Genomic DNA, 19,539 nt, shown 5'->3' with positions numbered 1-19,539 from the left:
TAATAAGCAACTATAATTTTTTTTTTTTTGTTATTTGCACCACGATCGTCGGTCCATCTAAGGTTAAAAGTGAAGTTAAACAAACCTTGGTAATACTTCTTTGTGTGTAGAATGCATCAATTTGACTAAAACAAATAAAATTGAAAAATTAATGCAGTCGAAAACTTATGCCAATAGTAGTAGGCTTTACGCCTGTCTATGATTGTAGTAGGCTTCGTGTCTTTTTCTGTTGTCGTTTTTTGGGTTCATTATATCATGTAATTGGCTTTAGCTTTCTATATTAATCAAATTTGATTCCGACCAAAAAAAAAAAAGGACAGAGTCACCTAAGGACCAGGATATTATGTCTCTTTTTCTCCTAGGAAAATCATGTTTCCCCTTTACTTCACGCTTCAAGGCCCCTCCTCCTCTAGAAGTCTGGCTCTGCAACTGATAGGGAAATAAATAAATAAATAAATATTTATTAATATACCTATTCTTAGCACTAATGATATATATCAATCCTATATCATTTAATTTCTATAAACAAATTCAAAAATAAATAAATAAAATAACAGCTGTCCCTATTGAATTTAATTTTGATTATTAAATTACTTTGATGCCCTATTGAGTGTTCTAGATTTTTTATGATATTTTAGGGGTGGACTAGTTTTAAGAAATCGATGGCAGTTTTGTAATTTATAAGAAGTTAGAAGTCTCTTTGTTATGTTGAAAATGGACTTTGAGTGTGCTTTTGAAGTCCATTTCATATAAGATTTTGTTTTCAATAATTTGGGCATATATATTGGGTATAATACTGAATCTCCAAAAGTAAAAATTTAAAAAAAAATTAAAAAAACCACTTTAGTCTCACTGTTGGCTACTTCATCTTCAGCAAAAACCCAAAAGGAAAAAGGCGATTTGGGTTGAAGCTGGCCGATGGGCTTCATTGTCACACAGCCCAGCTTGTTTTCTGGCTAATCATTTACAAAACCATGTGTTCCCCTGGTTAGCATTTACACCTGAAATCAAAGCCTCAAATGACTTGCCGGGTTGAGCAAAAGAACCAACAGGCCCAGGCCTCAGCCTCCGGCGCCAATCTAGGTCAATGAGAACACAAATGCTATAATAATGGGGTTGTGGGTGGAGTTCAATCCCACTATCCAACCAAAAAGAGAAAATATTGGACTTCAACTTTTTTTAATGATTGAATAGTTGGATCCAACCCCATCAAAATCCCCCCCATTGTAGAAGCTGCCGAGCCAATCAGAATGCTCTTTATACATAATTTTCTTCTTGGGGGTTTTTGGGGTAAATAAAAAGTTTATAACCGAAAAAGGAAAACAAAAACACAAACAAAGAGCAGAGGTTGATTTGCCGTTGCATACAGCATTGATTATGGAAGATACGAGGTACGAGCGGTAGTCATACGACCACGATGAACAAGTGGAGAGGTGATGCTTAAGTTGAAATAAAATGCACAGATGGTTCTACCATTCCCGGGGGAAAAGAATCAACAGGCAGTACCCATCCATTATTTGGCAATGCATAGAAGGACATCCTTACAAGATCCTTAGTGTTCCAAAAGGTACCCACCCTGTGTCTAAATTATCACAGAGAATCTATCTCAGATGTTGCAAAAGCAACAACATCAAAAAAGAAAAAGAAACTAAGGCCAATCAACCAAACAAAAACAAAAGGCTTCCAATTTTGAAAGTTAAGGTCGCAGCATATACTGGATATTGTCTCTCCACCTCCCCTGAATTTATTCCATGGAATAGTTTCAGGCTGCAAATCAGTGATGGTCATGGTCATCACTGTGGTCTGGAGATCCACCAGGTCCTACCACTTCAAGCTGTTAAGAATCAAATGAAATAGATTAGGTCAATTCTGCACAGCTGAAAGCAAATGGGCACGTACAATGCAAAACGATATAAAGCATTATGATCCCAACATTTTAATATCATATAAGTAAATATATCTCAAGTCTGAACTCCAATAGGATATGACTGGAAGCATTTCGTCTGCAACCTGTGTTGCACGAAGGTCATGGACCAAAATACTACTCCAGTTATGCCAAACATGGTAGATATGAGCCTATGAGGTTCAGCTTAAGGAGGGCACTGGGCTCGACAACTCTTCTGCATCTAGAGCTACCATCTCCATGACATCAGCTGTACATGGAATTCCAGTCCCCAGACCCATCTTACACATGCATGTGTCATCATGTAAATCCACATCCCATTGGATCTTAATCCAAATAAAGACATAAAATTTCCATCCAGTCCAGATCATGGAGCTGTAATAAATCATCGCATCAAATTAAGCCTCCACTTACCACAAAGTACTGTGAGCAGACTGGACATTCATGCGGCTCGTCTTTAGTCAGCCAAAACCACACAACATCATGCTCATCCTCTGCAATTAAAATACCAACAAAAAGAAGCATAAAACTGATATCAATTTAATTTAGAAGAAATTTCTACACATAAATCAGTGAACAAGCATACATCTACACGCACAAAGAAAAAGAAAAGGAGAAGATAAGAAGTACCCACCGCCTTCACCACCAGGGCATCCAACTATTCTCTTGTCGTAATAGGACTTGATAACTGCAGGTGCTTCCTAAAGGCCAAAAATACACATATAAGAATTTCATTTGTTTCTTTTTTCGTTTATAACAAAATTAGGAGCAAGCATACACATGAAATCATTAGGGGCATTGGTAAAAACCAAAAGCAAATTCATCCTTCTCCCTCACTCAAATTAGGTTAAGAACATCACAATTACCAATCTAAGGATAGGGATGCAATTTGATTTATTTCAGTTTCCATCCACCAAGAACCAAAACCAGATTTTTTTTTCCATTTTTCTTCAGACTTGAACAATTCTCATTATTTCACCATAGAACTAGACAAATGGCTAAGGAACCAAGCCAGCCAAACCAACATAATAGCAATTGGTGTAACAATTCTCACACTTCATATCACAAATGGAAAAAGTTGCATCAATACCAAAACAAAGGTCAAGATAATAGACAACAGAACCACTCAAAACCAAACAATCAATAGAGCATAAAAGGGTCGCACATACTTTAATCAAATCGCAACCTGTAAAACAGCACATCAAAGTCAAACAATCATTTCTTCTGGTATTCGAGGGTTGTCAGGATTTCGTGCATCCCAACCAAGTTTGAAAAAACTCATTACACAATACAACAATGTCCTAACTTTTTTTTTTTTTGGGATACCCAGAAATCTACCAATCCGCTTCACAGACACAGCTCTGAAACTGGGGCCTCACGCTGAACCCCACAATCTTCAGGAGGCAGGAAACACTAGCACATAGCTACACAGGTATCTTTGAGAGCTTTGAACCTCAGACCACATGGGAGCAAACCGTGGGCCTGACCATTCCAACTAAACCCACGTTGGTGTCCTAACTTATCTTATAATTACAACACTCTCCTTTGTATGAAGATATTTTGCAAACACCTACATCCCGATAACAAAATCCTAGAACACTCATTTGCATGGTTCCCCAAACCAGACTGGACCAGCCAGTCCGGTCCAACCTCAGCTTGTTCAGATTCAGCTCTAAAACTGGAATTGAAGTAAAATAACTTCTTTCCTTATAATTATATTAAAAAATGCTTTAAATTGTAGATTTTGAACTTTGAACCAAAACTCTATTGGTCCATTTAAGCCACTGCCATATTTAATGCTCTGTGGTTCCAGTTTTTAACTTTTCAAATTATCTCCTTAATTCAACCCACAGCTATGTACATTGTACATGACAATGTTTTGTTATTTACAAAAGTAAATAAATTAATATGTAGAGACAATGCCAATACAAATCATGAAAATTAACACTAACAAATATGCTTCTCTATTTTTTTTTTTTCCTAATAAAAGGGTATGCTTAAATTAAAAACACCAAGTTTTAAATTAATTTTCATAAAATTAAAGTACCTTCTTTTTCCCAAAGTAGCATCTAGCCTCTCTATCTTGCAGTTTCATGACTTGCTAGTGTGAAACTATGCTAGAATGCTCAATTGGGTGAAATTTTTTAATTAGATTGTGCTACTTTGAAATCCCATGGTATTTTTTGTTCCAGTTTTCAGTACATTGTACATTTGAAGGAAGTGTCAAGCACAACCAATATACAAATAACAACTCTTGAAACTTCATAGAACCCAAAAAGAAATACCTAAATCTTAAAGGAATTTCATTGAAAAATAAAAGCTTCCACATGATATATTTCTAGCTGACCCTCAGATTACATAGCAAAAGGCTACACAAATTGAGCAAACAAACAACTTTTGAAACCACTATGCATGAGTAATAAATCAAATCACACTGACCTTTGTGCCAAAAGGACCAACAGGATGGTTGATTTCCAGAACATCCCTTCCCTGAGGAACAAGAACAAGAAAATGCCCAAAGAAAATAAATGATCACATATTCATTGCTGAAATGACTCTGGAAAGTGAGTATAGATTGTCAATTAGAATTGGACTGAGATACAATAACCGATAACAAAGTTCCTACCTATCTCATTTTCATTTCCCACATTTTCTCATCAGTCAATCACAGGGTATAATATGTATTAAAAAAAAAATAGAAAAAGCGTTACCTCAAGTTCAGCTTCAAGCTCCTCTCGCTCGTGGCCAGTGGCAATGGGCATTACCTCCTCAACCTTCTTCACACCAGGTTTTGCTACGACAAAACACAAAAATCGAAATCACGCTTATCGGAAAAAGATCTGAGAGAGGAAATAGCGTTTGCGATGAGAAGGAAGAGAGTACCAGCATCGGAGGTGGTGCTGAAGTAGCAAGGAAGGAGAGGAAGGGGCTTGTGGAGGAGACAGCGGGCAGGTCCGGTGGCCGATCGGCATGGAGCCGAGGCGCTGTTGGCGGCTAGGGTTAGGGTCTTGAGCTGAGATGAAGAGAGCAGTCGCCGCCACATGGTTTGATATTCTCTTTCCTTTTTCTGTGCTGAGTGTGTTCTGATGTCAGACCGCCCCTTTGTTGTTGGAGATGAAGAGATGAGATCTCTTGATCTCTTCTTTTTTTTTCTGTCTGTTACTCGAGAAAATGGAAATGGGAAATTAGTTTAGGGACGGGAAAATGGTGGAGGCTGTGTGGGATTTTAGGTTGGGGAGTCAAAGAGGGCTCGGGTTTGTCGGGAGGAGAGGGTGGCGATGATGGGGCCAATGCGGGTAGGGATTTCACCTCGCACATGGCAGGAGCGTACGCACGTGCTGAAATTTGCCAATTTGAGATGGCAATTACCTTATTTTCTTTTTCTTTTTACTTTGTATTTGGACCATTGTTTAGGTCTCCTAATAATAATTGCTCATTTCAAATCCCACTAATATGCAGTTAGAGAGTGTGCTTGTGGGTGATTGTCATATGTTAATGCAATGCGTTTCATAGAATATAATAATACGGGCTCATAATAGTTATCGAATGTTGATGCAATGCATTTCATAAAATATAACAATACATGATTGAAATTGACTGTCGTGTCACGCATTGATTACCAATGACATTGACTATAGTTGTAAAGTGGTGGTACTATGATATTTATAAATGAAAAGCTGGATTAAATCAACCGGTTAATAAAACGACCAGTTTAAGGAATTTTATATGGTTTGATCTCTGGTCCTTTTTCTGCTGAAAACACAATAATGAGAAAATTTGTAGTCACATATCAACTTCCTGATTGTGGATCACAAAATGGGATGCCATTTTCAATACGAGAAAATGAGAATTAAATCATTGAATAGAGCATCCAGAATGGAAAAATGGGGTATGATAAGGATAGATCATAGCGTTTGATCCCATAATGTACCAAAAGAAACACACAAAAGTTCAATCTGCATCAAACTATTTGACAAAAAGAAAAAAGTCCTGAGCATCAAACTAATTTCGAGGAGAGAATATGTTTCAGCTGCATTTTGAGTTTGCAATATCAGAAAAATATTCAGTCAATAATTAATGGAGCACAAGCAGCAATGTACAATATATGTCTGAGATAACAACAGAGTTGATGATAGAGGAAGGCTGCAATGCGGCAATGCAGAATTACAAAGCATAGGCCACATGATGCTGCTGGGCTCATTGAAAGAGAGACCACGTTTTAGAAGTTAGAAGGCTAGCACCAAATAATCATTAACCATGCTTGATTAAGCATAACCCTGGCTGTCAGCAACTACATTCAGTCGATGTTCCTACAATTAGATGGCTCTACTTGTGCAACTCATTGTGCCATCGACTCACCACCGTCCATCGGTCCCAGAACTGCCAAGCAAAACAGAAGAGTTTTGGAGTTAGCCATCAGCCAATTAGCTTTCTTTGCCGTTTATTTTCGACCTCTGGCTTTTGGTCTTCCTCCAGTTTCCTCCTCAAGTTTCTTAGATCTTCTGCGCTCACCATGCCACTCATCTTCTGGTTCAATGCATATGCTTCAGCCATTCTCCTCCTGCAATCCTTGTTTGCAGAATCGTGGGCAACCACTGAAATGGAATAGGTGGAAAGTAAGTAAACAAAGTATTACAATGGCATAATTAATCCAGTCAACTAGAGACTGTGTTTCTAAACTGATTCAAACTTCAGAGCTCAGCACTGTCTTTCACTTATTAGGCCTCTAATATCACCCCACAACCATAAGAATAAAATCTCAGCAAGAGTTGCAGCACGACATTGCATCATTGGTCGGTTCCAAGCCCAAAATTTCACCTTTCATCCCCCAAACATCACAGAATACTACTCACTCCGCATTCGTTCCCAGAAGGAAAAAATACAGGACTAATTGAACTGCAGTAGAGCATTGTACAGATACGCATATACAGAAATGCACAAAAGCATGTACACAGACACATTACTCTGCATAACAGAGTAAGACAGACATGTTCCGGGAGTCCATAGTTCAGACATAACCTGTCATATTGACCTCTAGTTTAAGCACTGATCATAACGCATAACAGAAGATTAACTAATACAGACAGAACTGACCTGGCTTTGGATAATCTCTTCCAATTATGCACTTTGCCTTGTTTTGAATGCTTAGAGGAGCCGTCCATGGCTCATAAATGTACTCCTTTGGCATATCTGCTAAACCAAATTTGGTTATACATTTCATTTAAGAGAGTGAACCCAGCACAAAGAATATGATAGAAATGAGGGGAACATAAGCCTACCTTTAAGTACAGGGAGAAAATGTCTAATGTAATCACCATTTGGGTCGTACTTCTTTCCAAACGAGATTGGAGAGTAGATACGGTTATACTGGTTAGAATGGAAATCATTCAAATATAAAAATCTTCATCAAGGGGTCACTTAACGTCAATGCAAAAGCATAAATATTCAGATTCGAATATCATGAATCTGAGCACCCAGATCACACAAAGAAACCTACTTCATTAGCTGTAAGAAAGACCAAATTGTAAACCATAATTTATGCCCTTATAAACATTTATATATAAATTAAACCAAAAAATCATTCACATTTAATGTTAAGAAGAAAGCTAGCCATAAGAATCCCAACTCATTTATCCAAATAAACAAAAATCATCATTATTAGCGTATTGTTATAGATCCATGTTGAAGTCAACAGGGATTGCCAATCATATATCAATCAAGTGCCAAATTGGAAGAAGCCATTTGTGGCTTTGAGGCTGAGATGCCACTGATATGCAAATCTATGAGAACTAACAAATGACTAGTGGTAGAAGCTTCACACCTGGTAGAAAAATGATGAGCACGATAGCCATAGCCAGTTTCCATTATTAATTGCCCAATCTGAATCAATCAGAAGCCTCTCAAAAACATCACGCCCTTTTTCCCAGTGAACAAACTATCAGCAGAAATAATTAGCTTTAGGAAAGAACAATATTATGAAACTGAAAAAAAAGTTGCTGGTACGGAAGAGTAGCGAAATCCTTACCAGATCACCACGAGTTAAAAAACATGCAACACAGTGTCGTGCTAGATGGTGCATCCAACCCCACTTGCGGAGCTACAACAGATAACATGTATGGGCTTCAAATAGAATGCTAAAGTGAAGATGATATTGAATATGAAGTGCCTGGCTTGATTGGAACAGCATGAAATTAAAATAACCATATCCAAGTAGTAGAAGGATGATATCATGCCACAGACCTAACCTGGATCATGATGGCATCAATCCAAGGGAATCCTGTTCTAGCCTCCCTCCAAGCCACCAGCAGTTCCTCATCATCATTCCAAGGTATCTACACAAATTTTCAGTCAACAAAAGTTTATTACATATATGGTAGCTAACAGATGCGCCATCTACGTCAGTTTCATAAAGATCAAGTTTATCTTTTTTTATTTATTAACACTCACGATATGTGATAAACGTTACTGCTGAAAACTGCAGTTATTTTAACTACTAACAAGAAATATTAAAGATTTGTCGCTCACACACATGCAAAAAAAATAAACTACAGTGCTTCTGATAGATACCCTATCTTCTAGATTTGGTATTCCCTCTCATGCACTTTCATGTATAAATATCAGTTGCCTAAAGACAGTATCCTAATATACGGTAAAAACAATTTCTCAACAATATAGAAAAGGATAAGTGAATTTATAGAAGCTAATAGAATGCCAACTTACGCCATGAGTTTACCTGCTTGCATATTTTGTTTCCCCTCATCTGATCAAAACTAGGAGTGCCAAATGCCACCGTGTAGAAAAAGTCTCGCCATAACAACTAAACAGGTTGAGACAATCTTTCAAATTGCTACATCTAGAATGAAGAATTCTCCAAGATACAATATAACTGGTTGAGGCTGACTGACCTGTCCAGCAAGAGATACCGGAGGTACTGTATGCATTTTGACATTTTTATATAAATCTTTAAGGCATATGTAGAAGTATCTGGAAGAGAGACAACCAAACTACCAAAAAGACCAAAAAAATGGTGAGCACAATAAAACAAGCAGAGAAAAAATACAGCCAAAATTTCTTTTAATTAAACCCACTTTCAAATAAGGTGATAAAACAGTTGTTGCTGGCTTCAGAAATGCAGATGGATCACCCTTAGGTTTTTCGAATTTGGCCACCCACTCCTACAACACCAATGAAAGAACTGAAAGACTTAAACACCAACATTGCATGCTAATGAGTTGAAACTGAGGCACAGACCAATGTAATTTACAACAAAATCACATGAGTAATAGGCAGCCATGAACCAGGTAAAATTATCAAGATCAAAGGGGAGAATGTTGGTTCATGATAGCAAGAGGCAGCAATATCACAGGTGTAGAGCCTAATAAAACTTCAATACATAATTCTGCCTTGCACCTTGTTTTCAATTGATTCTCTTAACCTCTTCAAGGCTTCTGTTTCACCACCTCTAAAAGGACACAATTCATCCTGCATAAAAGTGTTTTGTTATAAATAAATAAAAAGAGTACTAACAACAAGGAACAATGCAGAAAACGTTCCTCCAAACCTGTTGAGTCTCTTCATACCCAAGTTCTTCGACCGTAGGAACTTCTGAAATATTGCAATTTCCAGTATTCCCAACCGGAGGAAGTGAAGAAAGTGTAATAGAAAGTGGGGACGACACCCATGAGGGCTCTCCAGCAAGCTTCAGAAATGATTGATAACTCAAAGGTGGCTTTCCCCCATTCTTTTTTGACATCCAGTAACATAAACAATAATCAGTAGTAGAGAACAGGGGAAAACAAAACTCAAATCCATCACACAAGCATGTAACAAATATTTCAACCATAAAACAATAACAAACTACTTCATAAACTTACCTTCCGTATAATATCTGCGGGATTGAAGAGTGTGTGACTTACAGGACTGTAAATCTCAATGCCAGCCGTGGAGGCATAGCTCTGTCAAAACAAACAAAACAAAACCTCTTCCTTTTAGCACATCTTTAGTTAACAGTACCTTAAGGTAACCCATTAAGATTTTAGCACGATAATTATATGCTCAAATTAAGTACGTTCACCATTTTTGTTAAAGGTTCAAGCTTTTCAAACCTAACTTTACATGGGCATCAAAAAATCATTACCAATTACAAGAATCTAAAGCTGCATACCTTGACTTTAACATCTAAAGCTTGATAATATGGTTCTGTATCATACTCAAAGCAGAGCTTTTTCACATCCCACTGCTCCAAACCAAAAACCCAAAATTAAAAAGCTGAAAAATGTAAAGAATGATGAGACTACAAGAAAAGAGAGGGAGAGTTAAATTTACCTCCTTCAGGCAACGAATGAGTACCTCGCTAGGCTCGCCTTTGAGCACCAACAATCTGGACCCGAGCCTCTTGAGGTTCAAATCCAAATCCCTAAGGCTCTCGAGCAGAAACTGAATCCGGTTCAGACCGGCTTTGGATGACCCGGGTGAGAATGCTTCCGGGTCGGGCTTCATGTAATGCGGGTCGATCACGAACACCGGGTAGAGAAATTTGGAGCCTTTGGAGGCGTACTCGAGAGCAGGGTTGTCGTGGATCCTCAGGCCCTTCCGGAACCACATGAGAGAACCCGAACCCGATGACATTGTCGGGTTTGGATACTGAGAGACGAGAGAGAGGGTTTAAACCGTCTGTGTATGGTTCGCGCGCTTTAATGGTTGATTGGAAGGAAGCGAGGGGTGTCTGGCTAACATGCCCGGTGAGTGTAGGGTTAAGGAAGAAATGTGGGCATTTGATAAGCTAACCTACGATTTGCGCATGATGCGTATTTTAGAAGGATGTGCTTTACAACACATTACAACGGTCAACAAGGCGCCACGTAGCTCTTGTTAAAAAGCGAGACTGGTCCACAGGGTGCCACGTTGTTCATCCTTTTAGTAATTTCAACTCTAATAATTTTATGAAACAATAAATAATAAAAACTAATATTTCGGGGAGTTAAAAACCCGTTAATTTGAAGAGGCATTTTGACTTATTTAATTTATTTAGATCTTAAATTTTAATGATTTTTTTTTTTTCGTTTTCAGCAATTCATGAAAGAATAAATTAAGGAAAAACCTATGAATATAGCAGCTATTAAGAAAATAGCTCATGTTAATCAATATGATCTGTGATACCAATTTTTCTCACATCTATTCAAAGTTTAATGTAAATTTGGATTAAGACGTTTAATTATAAAATTTAAAAATTCATAATTAAAATATGAAGAACACTAAAATAATTAAGTAAATATTTCATAGAGAACTTTATCGTATGAATTGGCTTCAATATCCAATTGATATTGATTTTTAATATTGTTTACTTGCAAACGATGTCTTACTACCCTTTGATTATGAAGGAAATGTTGCCACCTACAAGAAACTAGGTCTAGTGTGCTCCAAGTAAAGAGTTGATCACTAACTCTTTAAACTTAACCATTAAATTTTGCATGCATGCAGGAGATGTGAGATGGCAAACAAGATAAGGCTAGCAAAATAGGATTTTATCTGAATGGAACCAAGCTTCTATCCCATTATTGGTTCGATAGTAGTGGCTAAGATCAAAACAAATTTATAACACCAAACTAATCCTTTACTTGGAGGAGTTACTAAATATTGAACTACTACAAACTATATTATTATTATACATAGAAACATTTAAATATTATTAAAATATGTGAGAGGCTAATGTAAAATTTGTAAAATATGATACTTATTATCATGAACTGTTAATAAAATATGTAATTTCCAAATATGAGCCGTGCAAGTGTTAGTCGACTAGTGACTGAGTGGTTGTGTGTCGTTAATGCAAGTAGGTCTCACAATGTATTGACAGTTTACAATCACTTAATAATAATTTTATATAATGTATTAACCGCTCATAGTCAATCACTCGTGAGCAATGCAAGTGTTAGTCGATGCGTGTTGCAAATGAATCTCCCAATATATTAATAGCTCATTTTTATTCTCCAGCAAATGGAGAAATGATATTGTCATATAGGTCTCCAAATTTTGACGTATAACTAATGTGATGTTTGAGGGTTAAGAGTGCATTTCATGTTCAGATTAATGAGTTTGAGGGTCGAAGAACTAATATCACATTAGTTTTTTTTTAAAAACAAGTTTGCCAGTTCAAGAACCTCGATCGAAAAGGATGGGTACATACATTACATATATAGATAAAAACTCATATAATCAAACTCGTATTAAACATCTACCTCCGCTATTACAAGAAAGTAATAAAAAAAAAAACCATAAAACCCCCTGTATAACATAAGCATATATAATTTAATCAGCTAACAAACCAAAAGCAACCACATAACTTCCCCTCTCAGGCATTACATCAAACACTTCGTCTGCGAACGCTGAGCAACTTCACGTCATCGATCACCGGACCACACAGAGACCCAGAGTGGTCAGCTGACATGGTGTAAAAGGTGCTGAGGAACATGACCCTGGTGTGCGTCTCCACGGCAGTGAACAAGAGCCTCGCGCGCTTGAACCCACCTTTGCCTTTGGACTCGTACGGGACCTTGAGAGTGTCTTTGCCGGCAAACGCCTCCACGACCAGCGACCCTTCGCAGGCATTTTTGGAGTCTCCGACGGAGAATGTGAGGGCGTAGAGGCGGCCGGGCTTGGTGAAGACGACTTGGGCTAAGGCGCTTTCTTTGCCTGCGACGAGCTCGATGGCTCTTTGGCCCTCCGGGACGGCGAAGTGAGTTGAGTCAATGTACTTGACTGCCTTGAGCGATTCGATTATCCAGCCTGGTAGTGGGCTGTGGTCGTCTTCTATGTGAGGTGGGATTAGGACCCCCCACGATGTATTGGGGAACACAAAGGGCCCTTCTTCAAAGTTGCCATTTTTCAACAAGTTGGCTGCAAAAGAAATATGATAAATATGTGACTATATTTTACTCGATTTGATACACACTATGATACTAGAAAACTATATTTTCTTACCTCTAGTGCGTTTAGGAGGAGCCAAGATCTTCAAGGCAACAGAATCAATAAGAGGGCCACAAGCTGCATCATCCTCCGCACCTGGGTTATGGATCCTAAACTCAAGCTCATCAGAGTTTGCATTAAAACCCCATGCATAAGAATCCCATCCATTGCTGCTGTACATGGTCTGGATTGGGAAGATCCCCCAGTCATTCTTCTCAAGGTTGGGGGAGATTGAGACGTTCAATGTCTCCTCCTGTCCACACGTTCGAGCTGCACTGAATGTGACAGAGTAAAACCTGCCTTTTGTGACCTTGATCTTCTGCTTGATCGAGGCCTCGTTGCCGAGCCTCACTGCAAAGCCACCCTCAGGCACAACCAGCAACATGTCACCTTGTTTTTGCCCTGATTTTATGTACTCAACGTAGCCTGAGACTTCCCAGTTGGGAATGGCATTAGGCTGGGTCACTACTGTGCCCTTGAGGTCTGATTTCTTCGGGCCATATTCGAAGTTGCCGTTCGGTAATAAGCCTGAAATAAATAGGGTAACTGTTCATATGTATGCATTCATTTAAAAAGTTGATTGATGTTATGTATTCGAGTTCCTATATTCGAATTTTTTCTTCTTTAATATGGATGGTATTATAAAATTAAAATAAATTAATTGATGCCACGTGATCATCATGTGTGGTGTTGACCGACCTTGTGATGTGATGACTAAAGAGAGACATGGGTTATGGGCTAGCTAAATGTACCAATTAATAGATGCGAGGCAAGGGACTTCTGTATATCATAATTCAGTCAGATCCATAACATGGCTTACATAATCCCCTTCTAGCTTGAGTTAGGTGTCAAAATTTGACATGTTACTGGGTTTTTGGACTTTTTGACACTGCCAATAATATACCATCGCAAAAATTTGACCTCCCATTTAAAATAATTATTGATTTATTCAAAATCATTCTCAAACGAGCCCTTATATAAAACGGGTCATATAAAGATGTATACTCATATATACTCTGTTTCATATAAATTTTACTCTCGAGTAGCGGATTTGAACTAAACACATGAACTAAATGCAAATTTAAATACTATAGCTCTTGACAAGAAAATAAAGAGTCTTTAAGCTTTAAATACTAGATAGCTAAGCGATGAGATTGTATGATGGGCAAGATTCTAAAAAATAGCCAAGAAACTATACTCGATGTGATCATGCAAAACACCAAACACATGCAAGAAACTGTGACATGTATGTCAACCTTTCGAGCATATAAAGGGTTTGTGCAAGGGTATTTTGGTCATCAATGAATTAAATATAGCTTCAGAATACGATGAAAACGATAGTACCGCCAGCAAGATTTTCATGTGCAAAAAAGATATGGCATTTATGCAAATCTATGGCTTTATATATATAATTCTAATTCATTTCTTTTTCTCGCTAAAGTCTTCTTATTTTATACAAAGCGATATTGAAGGAGAGATAATTAAATCTATAATCTCGAGTGCAGGTACATACTCTTAACTATTTGAGCTACAAACTTGTACTTTTTTCTCACTAAAGTAGATAAAATATTTGAAATTAGGACATTTTTCGATATTTAAAAGTGAAATATAAGTATAATAACTGAATTGGCAAAAATTTTGAGTTAAAATAGCCGGAAATGTATGGGAGAGAAATATGTATATGCCCCCACAAAGACTTTTTCTTGAGCAATGACATTTTCATACAAAAGCAGAAGTATATTATTATAGGACCAGACCAGACTAGTAAGAAATATATTAAAGAAAACAACCTCCTCACGGAGCTGAAGAGGATCTGAATTTATCACACTTGGACCAAACCAGACCAAGATCAATTGAAAACAGAAACTACGAAACAAAACAAACACCAAAAAGAAAAAAACTACAATATCAAGTAGATCAATGAGGCTGCTACATGATATTTGTAGGTGTTTGAGGTTACTAATTTCAAAAACACATATATATTTTCCAGGGTGATCTCATTTATGGAAAAAATGAGAGCACCTTTCTAAAACTAACAACACTCTAAATCAGTTCAATGATCGGAACCGTCTATAATAGTACGTGCAGATCAAAAACCGTAGCTAGAATTGCGAGAGCTTACCATCTGTGACGAGTGATAAGGTTATGTGGCAATTAGCTGCACACAAGAGAACTAACAGCAGGGTGCTGAGCTTGTTATACATGGTGGCTCAGAGCCAGAGAGAGAGTCAGAGAATTATAGAGAGTTTTTTTTTGTGTGTGAGAGAGAGAGAGAGAGAGAGAGAGAGAGGGGGTTCGAAGGTTAATTGGGTTTGAGATCAGAAGGGAGTGAGCAGTGGTTTATATACTGCTTGGTGTTGTGAGAGTGCCACTGAAGTTGGACTAAACCACATGAATGCCATTGTTGGAAATTTTGGAACTACATAATAAAATCCTTAGGTAAGCACCACCTTCCTCGAAACTCAAAATCTTTATATTACGAAACTCTTGTTTTATTTGGTCCAAAGAAAACCCACCGGCTAGGGCAATCTTGCACAAAGAGACAAGCATCAAACCAGACAGACACAAAATTTTTATTGTTCTCTATTATTAGTAGGTGTTACGATTATTTGTGATTGATTGGTTGGGATCAGATTTACAAAGCCGAAAAAAAGGGAAGATTGGTTGGAAAAATCTAAATCCAAGAGTATCCCAATATAAATCCCCAATTGATGAAATTTTATTTTTCAATTAATAGGAGAGCACGATAAAATGAGTTAAAATTAAAATAGGTTAAGAGTTCTCTTTTGATAATAACGAATCAAACCGCATTACGTTCAAATAAAAACCTAGGGTCAAACACATTTTTTGCCCAAAATTCGACCTAATTTTTAATCAATCATGTGAGAAATGAACACTTATCCACATAAAAAGTTAATAATAATAATAATAATAAACTCTTGTTGAGTGTAGCCACAGATGTTGTTCTGGCAATATTAATTCCATAGCTCAAAGAATTTAGGAATTTCTTGGTTAAAGTAAACTACTGACACGTACTATTAATTAAAAATGCTAATAATATTTTTGCCTGAAGTCACTCAAAGATTTAGAAAATTCCGATCCTTAACTTGGGATTTCAGGCACAATCTTCCGGGGGAGGCTCTAGTCTCTAGACAAGCAATTCAAAATCCATGTGTTTTGCAAATGAGTTTGCTTATACGATGTCGGTTTGAGGTTTGAGGGTGACTCATATATAAAACTATATGATATATGATCCCAAACAAACTTTGAATCTTAGCATGCAAAGCCACATGGCTGCGGTGGAAACGGTTCATGTTTTGATATTTAGAGAATTTGGATGGACCTTCACAGAAGGTGACTGCAGTGTAAAAAGACTAAATTACCCTTCATTCATTATATGGATTTGAGCAGTTATTCTTGTACCTGAGGTCATGACTGTAGACAAAAAGACCAAATTACCCTTCGTCCGTTATATGGATTTGACCAAACTCATGCACTTGACATCCTGTTCGAATCGCCCCTCCCCAATATATCGCTTGTATAAAAGAAAAGAAAAAAATCAGACCCATTATTCGTTTATCTTTTTTTAATTTGTAGCTCGTGGGAACAATAGAAAAAACATCAGAATCAAACAAATGCCCATTACATAATCAATCAAAATTGAAGGGTTTTGGGAAATCTTTTAATTCATCAGATCTTGTATATCCTTTTGGCAAGTGGAAAGCCATGTGCAAAATGGCATCTTGATTGAGTGTGCTTTCATTTTCTTAATGCAATTACCAGCCAAATTATTACTTTATAATTTTTCCTTTTGCTTCTGTTCCTCTGCGGTCGGCAATAATTTTCTAGTTTATTATGGCATCTGTTGGATGGTGAAGGTTGGGAGAGGAGGACGTGCAATATGGATGGGAATAAATGACTATATGTGGGCAAGTTTGGGGTACAATCAACATGGATGCATGTGTAGTGAAGCGTGTTACAATCAACTCAAATGATCAGGCTGTATGTGGTGAAGTAGACTGAAGAAGAAGACTTGTGATTTGAGCTCAAACAACTGTATTGTTAAGAAAATGTAGGACAATGGCCTTCTCAAAAAATTAGGTTTGTAAGTTGTCGTACTATTAGTGTCAATCTCCAATCTAAAACTCAAAATAAAAAATTTGGGTCCAAATTAATGGAGGGTAAATTTTTTTAGGCCGTCTCTATGTTCTCTTAGCGTACGAGTAGTATGTCTTCTGACTTCAGCAGTTGGGTTTGGTCATACGACCTAAGAAAAATGTTATGAAAATTATATCATCATATCACATTGTGTATCAACTCCTCTAATAACATGAGCTACTTGTATTAGTGACCCTACCTCTATTTGTGATGTGTTACAATAACATAGTCTTCCTAGCATCACTCAAAACGTAGATATAGGTTTGGTAACTTATTTTGAGGTGTTTGACTCCAAACTCCTCGGGCTATTGAAGAGTGATTTTGACTCAAATCTCCATTTGGGTTTATGGTGTTTGAGTATAGATTGATGATGATGGCCTAGGAAGATTAGAGAACACGTGTCACCTTACGGACTTGAAGATAACAATAACACCTCAAGCTAGTTTAGGTGTATGTGCATAGAAAAACTTGTATGAAATGGGAATATCACCTTTTTACTATCTAAGGCCAATCACAGATTAATACGTGGAAAAGTAATCACGCGTGACATAACGTGATTGAATGGAAATGACAAAATAAGGTTATTCTCGTTTCATGTAAGTGTTTCTCGTACATGAGGCATGGACATGTAGTTATGATGGGCCTTAATGTAATTGGGCTAATGGGCCACCAATGGTCCCTAGCACAAGAACTCTCCAAAATAATTGTTTGACTTTACCTCAAAGGTCACTATGTCAATATGTCCCCATCTTCATTGTGGATTTCGGCGACGCTGCACTAACAGGACTTTGAATCTTAAATACAATGTGTAGATACATTTTCTTTGTTCAGACTCCATTTTGTATTTTTTTTATTTGGTCGGTAAACAAATTATATCAAATATTGTATCACTTGTTGACATATCTCCAAAATTCGTAAAAAATATTGCTTCCTCTTCTTTTAAATATCAGCAACCCCATTTTACATATTTCGGTAATATTGGAGTTACGTAAAAACTTCTGAGTTGTAAAAATATAAATGCTCTCGACCACTTGAGCTATAAGCTTTTTGCCTCCATCTAAATTAAATACAAGCAAATTTTGGTAGACTTTACCATAAAAAATATTTCAAAATCTCACTTCAATAATTTAACACACACATTGACTTTAAAATCCCTTACTACAAAGACCTGATGCTTTTCCAATATTTTATAGGATAATCAAAATTGAACTTCAAAAATTGTGACGGAGGAAGAGGTTTACAATCATCAAATCCAACATTAATTTCCATTACCATCCAGATCCAACCAAACACTTATAAAACTAAAAAAAAAAGAAAAAAAAAAGAGAGAAAAGATCCAAGATCCAAGTTACAAATCACAAAATCATAAAATCATTATATTTTCTGATTTTCATTTCGACAAATTTCAATATGCCAAGTGGCTACATTGCCAAAGGCAAGGACTAAGTAAGTAGAAGCCATCCTAATCTCGCCGGAGAACATCAATCGCCGGCGGTCCGGCACCACAATCTTCTTCTCTTTTCGCTACTGGTCCGATAAATCGGAGGCGAGCCGAGACGCGATGGCCGAGTGGTACATGATATCATGGAATGCGGAAGTCTCCAGGGTCTTCTTCCGGAGCTGCTTCGCCTTCTCTTCCGTGAAGCACCCCAACCCGAATCTGGACCCGGGTCGGGCCGGGTCGCTCCCAGAAACCAGATCGTTGTTGCGGAAGTTTAGCGCCGGATCAGCGGTGATGTATTCTGCCGGGTCGGACGACCAGCCGAAGAGCGGGGTCCACCAGCTGGAGGAGGAAGGCTTGAGGCGATTCGGGTCGGGTCGCTGGGATCCGGAGGCGTTTGGACGGATCGAAACGGGTCTGAAAGACGTGAGAGGAGTTGCCATGGCGATGGTAGATCACAGATTCACAATGCAATGTACGCAGAAGGAGGAAGACAGAGAAGGGTTTAAGAGATGATGGAAATATGGAAACTGTGGGAGAGAGGTGCAGTGGCTTTTTGGGTTTTGATGGTTTTGACGTTTGACAGAGATGACTGATTTCATCCTCTACGGCCTGGACTTCCATATCTAGGTGAAGCTCTTGCATTGAGTGTTTGTACCCAAAGATATTTTTGTCTTTGCAGAAAGTAAGTATGGGTATAATGGGAAATAAATGACAACAAAATAATGGGATTTGGATGGGTAGATTATGAAATGGGGTTGTAGGTGATGGGAGCTTGGTGAGGGAAGTGGATAAGATCGGACACGTGGGAGGACGTGGAAGGAATGAGTGGTCTATTTTTCCTATTTTTTATTGTTTTTACATGTGTACTTTTTAGGGTCTTTTTTGACTTTCAACTTGAAGGGGGCCTCTGACGTGGCTGGTGGTTGGATCTTTTTGTGCACTTTCTGAAGATAAAGGCCGAAGGGGGACCTGGCAGGGTGAACAAGTATGAGATATTTTTGAAGCAATAGCCCAATGGGCTTTGAGACAATTCAAGAAAGCCCAATTTGTACCCAACGGGATTTGGGAG

The 19,539-nt window shown here is 37.8% G+C and overlaps 4 protein-coding genes across 4 annotated transcripts; all 4 read right to left on the bottom strand.

The window, feature by feature from the left end:
• Positions 1,441 to 5,217, bottom strand: LOC109946234 (putative cytochrome c oxidase subunit 5b-like). Its single transcript, XM_020560527.1, has 6 exons — positions 4,787 to 5,217; positions 4,615 to 4,697; positions 4,343 to 4,393; positions 2,538 to 2,604; positions 2,318 to 2,397; positions 1,441 to 1,834 (listed from the first exon to the last, which is right to left on the bottom strand). The coding sequence occupies exons 1-6, from the start codon at positions 4,944 to 4,946 to the stop codon at positions 1,775 to 1,777; spliced, it is 501 nt and encodes a 166-aa protein (XP_020416116.1). The 5' UTR covers positions 4,947 to 5,217; the 3' UTR covers positions 1,441 to 1,774.
• LOC18784237 ((6-4)DNA photolyase) lies at positions 5,832 to 10,695 on the bottom strand. Its single transcript, XM_007215614.2, has 14 exons — positions 10,229 to 10,695; positions 10,068 to 10,139; positions 9,778 to 9,858; positions 9,465 to 9,644; positions 9,314 to 9,385; positions 8,992 to 9,078; positions 8,809 to 8,907; positions 8,637 to 8,720; positions 8,149 to 8,235; positions 7,929 to 8,000; positions 7,725 to 7,838; positions 7,183 to 7,270; positions 6,998 to 7,093; positions 5,832 to 6,498 (listed from the first exon to the last, which is right to left on the bottom strand). Exons 1-14 carry the CDS (start codon positions 10,529 to 10,531, stop codon positions 6,320 to 6,322), a joined length of 1,614 nt encoding a protein of 537 aa, XP_007215676.1. The 5' UTR covers positions 10,532 to 10,695; the 3' UTR covers positions 5,832 to 6,319.
• LOC18781875 lies at positions 12,025 to 15,152 on the bottom strand. Its single transcript, XM_007217542.2, has 3 exons — positions 14,991 to 15,152; positions 12,884 to 13,396; positions 12,025 to 12,799 (listed from the first exon to the last, which is right to left on the bottom strand). The coding sequence occupies exons 1-3, from the start codon at positions 15,070 to 15,072 to the stop codon at positions 12,267 to 12,269; spliced, it is 1,128 nt and encodes a 375-aa protein (XP_007217604.1). The 5' UTR covers positions 15,073 to 15,152; the 3' UTR covers positions 12,025 to 12,266.
• Positions 18,214 to 19,054, bottom strand: LOC18784358. The gene has a single exon (XM_007215098.2). It carries the CDS (start codon positions 18,908 to 18,910, stop codon positions 18,551 to 18,553), a length of 360 nt encoding a protein of 119 aa, XP_007215160.1. The 5' UTR covers positions 18,911 to 19,054; the 3' UTR covers positions 18,214 to 18,550.

Source organism: Prunus persica, chromosome G3, assembly GCF_000346465.2.
Source record: "Prunus persica cultivar Lovell chromosome G3, Prunus_persica_NCBIv2, whole genome shotgun sequence".
Classification (NCBI taxonomy): domain Eukaryota; kingdom Viridiplantae; phylum Streptophyta; class Magnoliopsida; order Rosales; family Rosaceae; genus Prunus; species Prunus persica.
This window is presented reverse-complemented; position numbering and strand designations above follow the sequence as displayed.